Source organism: Carlito syrichta, unplaced genomic scaffold, assembly GCF_000164805.1.
Source record: "Carlito syrichta isolate Samal-C Ts95f unplaced genomic scaffold, Tarsius_syrichta-2.0.1 Scaffold302382, whole genome shotgun sequence".
Lineage (NCBI taxonomy): Eukaryota > Metazoa > Chordata > Mammalia > Primates > Tarsiidae > Carlito > Carlito syrichta.
The window spans coordinates 144,416-149,893 of record NW_007246478.1 but is presented as its reverse complement, the minus strand read 5'-3'; the positions used below and the strand labels follow the sequence as shown (position 1 = coordinate 149,893).

The window sequence follows — 5,478 nt, the reverse complement described above, 5'->3', positions numbered from 1 at the left end:
CGGGACACGCGTGGTCGAAGGAGGCCTTGTGCTTGCGCATGTGGCCCTTGAGAAACCAGGACTGGGTGAAGCTCTGGCCGCACACTTGGCAACGGAACTCCGGAGGCGCTGGGGGCTCCTCGGGAGCGGCGGGAGCGGGGGCCGGGGTGGCCTCACGTTCGGGCTCCGGCTCCGGCTCGGGGACCGATCTGGGTTCCGGCTGGGGCGGAGGCGGAGGCTGGGGCGCCGCGGAGGCGGCCGCCAGGGGGCGCTCGGGAGCCCCGTGGGCCGTCAGGCTGTGGTGCAGCAGCTCCTCCTCCTGGCTGGAGCCGAAACTGCACAGGCCGCACTTCCAGGGCCTGTGCAGGATGTGCAGGTGGCGTTCGCGCTCGGCCGAGGTGCGAAACTTGCCTTTGCAGTAGGGGCAACGGAAGGCGGACGACGAAGGCGCCTGGGGCCGCACCAAGCCCTCGGTGGCAGGGGTGGCCTGCATGCCCCCCGAGCCTCGGGCTCTCCCCAGTCGGGCCTCGCGCAGCAGCGCGCGCTCCTCCAACTCCAGCAACAGGCGTGCGGCGGGACTCCGCGGGCGCTCGGGCTGGTGTGTGCGCAGGTGCGAACGCAGCAGAGCCCGCTGCGCCGCGCGGTGGCCGCAGTGCGGGCACTGGAAGGCCTGGGCGCCCGGGTGCGCCCGCAGATGCAAAGCCAGGATGGAGTTGAAGCGGAAGCGCTTCCCGCACACAGGGCAGGGGAAGCGCCGTTCACCTGCGCGACTCTCAGACCAGCTCACCGCTCCCATCCCGGGCGAGCCCGTGCTCACGGCTGGCCCGTTGGAGTAGCGCTGCAGATCCAGCTCGCCGTCAAAAGCCGGCGGCGACGGCGCTAGGTGGCCGCCCGGGGCGCGGGGACGTGAGCCCTGCGGAGAAAGATCGGACTAGAGCAAAGGGTGGAGCAGGGGGAGATGGGGAGGAAGCAAGGGCATCGCATCCGGGGCCAGAAGAACACGAGACAAGGTGGGACAAGATGGGCCGGGGCCTGAACCAGGAACGCTGGGAGCCGCTCACCTCGGAAAGTTGGGGGATGGATGGGAATTGAGATGCCGGGGGCCACGGAGATAACTTCCAATAATGGGAGGCCAAAGAAAGACGGGGGAGGGGGGGAGACAGAGAGAAGACAGGAGGGGGGTAGGCAGAGGAGGGAGTGTACAGTTGTAGGTACTTGTGGGTTGAGGCCAGAGCTTCACTCACCTCCATGGACCCCCTTCACATTCTTTGGTTCTGGGGAGTGCAGGGAAGAGGAGGAAAAGCTGCTAATGAAGGCAACAGGTGCTGAGGAGGAGCTAAAGCAAGAGAGACAGAGTTGGAGAAAAAGATGAGCCCTGATTCTCAGCAGTGGAGAGTCACCCGCTACCCCCAGACTTTTAAGTACCCTGTATTCCTAAAACCTATCTTTACTCCACACTTGTATCGCGAGGCACACGGGGACTGCTGTACTCAAAAACCGTACCCCCTTGATCTGCCAAGCCCACGGGTCTCCCTGACAGACGAGATTTCTTATGCGTTTTAAATGTCTGGCCCAGAACAACCACCACCACCACCCCACCCCTGGCCATGGGGGGAGATCATCACAGTATATCCCTCTCCCCTGTAGGCTGGGCTGCGCAGCGTGATGAGTAAATGGGGTGGGCTTGCCATGCTCCCCAGTTATCCCAACGGGACCAGTTGCTCTCAGACCCCTAACTGACCAGCCAGCCAAACATCCTTCCAGGTTCGACAGTGCTTCCTTCTGCCCTTACCCTGTCTTTCTGTCTTTCCCCCCTCATTCTCCCTCCCTCCGCCTGGATTCCTGATCCATTCATTTCCATTCATTACAGAGACTCATTCATGCATGGGAGAGAAACACCTCCCAGCAGCAGAGTCTGAAGACAGACAAAGGGGGAGGGGCATGAAGGGGGAGAGAGCCAGAGGGAGAGGGAATGAACAGAGTTGGGGGAGGAGTGGAAGTTAAGGGGCACGGCCAGCCTGGGGAAGGGGTTAAAAACTGCAAATACCGTATAGGATTCATCCCCTTGTTTCAAACCTTGGAACCTGCAGTATGATGGGGCATCTGAGCCCCTTTGTCCGGGGCTGTTCCGAAGCAGGCTTTCCTTCTCTCTGCAGGGGAGAGGCTCCCTCACACAAGAGGAGGATTACACTGGCTCTGAGCTCAAGAGGCTGGAGTGAGGGACGGGGGGCGGGGCTGGGCCATCTGCACAGATAGGGGCTCGGCACATGCTCTGAGCAGGAAGGGGTTAAAATTCTCCAGGCTAAAATTCCCTAGGCCTGGGACGTGCAGAGCTCCTGTGCTGGGGAAGAAGAGCACCGAGAGGAAGAGGATGGAAGGGGGCGGTTCCTGATTCTAAGCTGCAGAGGAGGTCAGCAGTAGGACTTAGAAGCAACCCCAAGAGTTAAGATTCATGGAAACAGGCCTGGGAGGATGACCAGAAGTCATCCAGTGTACCTTTTTGCCTCCATATAAAACTGTATCTAGTCAAGGCTAGATGAATACAGGCCTAACCTATTTTTTCCTTTTTTTTTTTTTCCCTGAGACAGAAAAAATATTTGAGACATAAAGAACTTCCTTACAATAGGCATTATGAAACTGAAATGGGTTACTGGGAAGGAAAAAGATTCAAGCATTACTTTGCTTAAAGATCTTTAATAGAAGAGAACTGGGCCACGAGTAGCCTGCTTATGAGCAGAGAGAAAAGGCTCTGGAGGAACATTTAGTGGATGCGGTAAAACACCATGAAGGGGCAGGTACCTGTTACATGTGGAATCTGGGCTATAGGAGTATTATTAGCAGAAGATTAATTAACAAAGTGTCCTTGTCCAAGGGTCACTAGACGACCTCCACTACCACTTAATATATGTACTTCTGTAGCGCCAAATTAGGGCACCCACTGTCATCCTCTGGATCCTCCGAGTAAACTCTTCCTGAGCCTAAGAGCCTAGCCACGCTCACCGAATAGTGTCATGAAAGGTGACTCTGAATAGGACCAACGGGTTCAAGGTTATTGTAGGTCCAATCTGACCATTAATAGACCTACAACCTTCAGTAACTCACTTAAGCTCCCAGTTTACTCATCTGTAAAATAAGGGGGTTGGACTAATTTAGATGGCCTCTTCCAGCTCGATAAAAGTTTCGTGGTTCTAAATTACAGGACACTTTTGGACCCAGAGAAATGTTGAAACAAATGGCCATCCCTTCAGTACCATGGAGAGTGCAGTGGGCTACCAGAGAAGCCACTTGGGCCACCTCAGTACCATAGATAAAGCTATGAAGAGCTAGAGGGGCCACGCTTGCCATTTTAGCATCACAGATAAGACACTGAGAAAAGCTAGAGGATTGTTTTTCCTTCTTAATTCCTATCTGGGAGGCACAGAAAAAAACCTAGTGGTACCAGAGGGATTATTTTGGCCTTTTGGAAGTCACTGAAAATAGACAGAGGTAATAGAAAATAGATGTAACTAGAAGAATTTTAATTAGCTATAGGAGTGTCCTGACAGTTACAGTTTGTACATCCTGGAATGAGTTACTGAGGCATCATATTTGGGTCCATCACATTCTGTTGCTCTCCTGGGGATTCCCGGAACATCCTGGTGTACAGCCAATCTGGTATATTCAGAGGAAGCAGATGGCAGGGAAGGAGGGGGGAGGCTGGGAATACTGCATGGTCATAGCTGACTAACCTATGGGCACTTACTCTGATTCTGAGAAGATTCTAGGGCCCTTAAAACCGTCTATAGCATCGCAAGCAAAATACCTCATGTGAGGCTGGCCTCATATGCAAGGCAAAAAGAGTAGAAATAGGGTAAAGCTTCCTCTCCCAAAACAAAACAACAAAACCCACTTTGCACATTGCAGTTTCCAGAATGGAAATACAGTGATAAATAAGACCAAGACTGATGCTGAATTCCCCAGAAGGCAAAATTTCCCCAGAGGGTGGCCTGAAATCAACAAAACTCATTGAAATACCTTACTAGGCCCAATTAAGACTTCCTGAATCATCCTCATACTACACCAGGTCCCAGACACCTGATCCCATGATTTTTTCTCAATAGGGGAAAGCAGTGACAGGAAGTGGGGTTCTATTAACTGGCTTGGAACCGAGGTCATGCATGTATCGCCTGTAGACAATAATCACAGAGTTTTCTATAGCTGGGCCTTAAACACCATCCACGAGACTTGGAGACTTGGCCAGACGGTAGTACTGACCTACTTTTTACCCCCTCTGGGAATCGGGGGTTATCTTGCCCTTATTTGAATTCTATAGAGATGCAGGGCCAGGGATGGGGATGAGAAATCTTTCCAGAGCAACAGGCCAATTATTCTTACATGCTAGGACAGCTGGTGGGGGAGAAGGTGTGGACCATGAAACTTAACTCAGTAGAGAAAGACGGAATGGTTGGTGAAAAGACTTAGGAAAAACCAGGACCGGTACATAGACACATTCGCTAAATGGACCACAAAGATTGCCCCATGAGCCCTGTAGTTCAAAGGGTTTTAGGGTCAAAGCGTAAGGGGCAAGGTTTGGGGACTTTTGGGGTCTAGTTCTAACTAGGCCTCTGTCTCTGGACATCTCTAATACTTGATGTTTTTCCCTCCGTTGAGAATCCTACACCTCCCAAGTCTGCTAACAATTATGATTATCGCTGCACTAGATGGGGTTAAAAGGAAAAGGAGCTTCTTAGGTGGTCTGGAGTCAAGACTACCTTGATAACACAGACGCCTAGTAGGTGACTTTTATGGTCTCCTCTCCATGGCTCTCTGAATCTCACTGCTCTGATAGCTTCTCCAAATCCACCCCACTTCCCAGCTTGCCAGCCTTTTAGATGGAGTTTTCAGTAAAGCCTCCTTCCCTCCGTCCTAATTCTCCTGAGTCGGGGGCATGGAACCTCAGTCATAACCTCCAGCAGGAGTAAGAGGAGGTACGGCAGGAGGTAAGAGGAAGGCATACCTGCTCACCTGCGGCCACCCCACAATGGTGAATCTTACCCCAGAGGCATGTCCTAACTCAACCCCGATTTTGAAAGTTCTGGAGGACCTGGATTTGGGGGAGGGGGATATTTAGCCCGCCCTAAGTCCCCTTTACAGAAGCTGACCCGAGAAAAGTCGTCTTAGCACCTACAGAAGCCTCAGTCCTCGCACTGGGAGGTGGGGAGTGGGCAAGAGAGCCTCTGGGAAAATCCCCCTCCCAGAAATAGGTTGGCGAGTAGGGTAGGACCTGCGATCCCACACGAGAGGTTTTCCCAGCAGCACCCAAGACCCCTCCCGGGGAAGATAAGCCGGAAGGATGATGGGGGGCAGGGTTGGGAGATAGGGAGGCCAAGGCTCAGCTACCCCCGGCCAGGAGAACAAAAGCTGAGTTACAGCCGCCTCCGCTGCTGCCGCGGGCCGAGCTCTTTGTGACACTTTGTTTGGGACGCAGAGAGAGAAGCACCCCCCATCCTCTCCCCTCCC

At 53.6% G+C, this 5,478-nt stretch overlaps 1 protein-coding gene across 1 annotated transcript in view; it reads right to left on the bottom strand.

Annotated features, from left to right (window-relative positions):
• ZNF219 (zinc finger protein 219) overlaps window positions 1-1,474 on the bottom strand; it is a 3,608-nt gene extending 2,134 nt beyond the window's left edge. The window contains 2 exon segments of the mRNA XM_021711574.1: window positions 4-892; window positions 1,224-1,474. Coding sequence (XP_021567249.1) covers window positions 4-892; window positions 1,224-1,229 — 895 coding nt within the window. The 5' untranslated portion in view covers window positions 1,230-1,474.
• Between the last annotated feature and the right edge of the window lie 4,004 nt (window positions 1,475-5,478).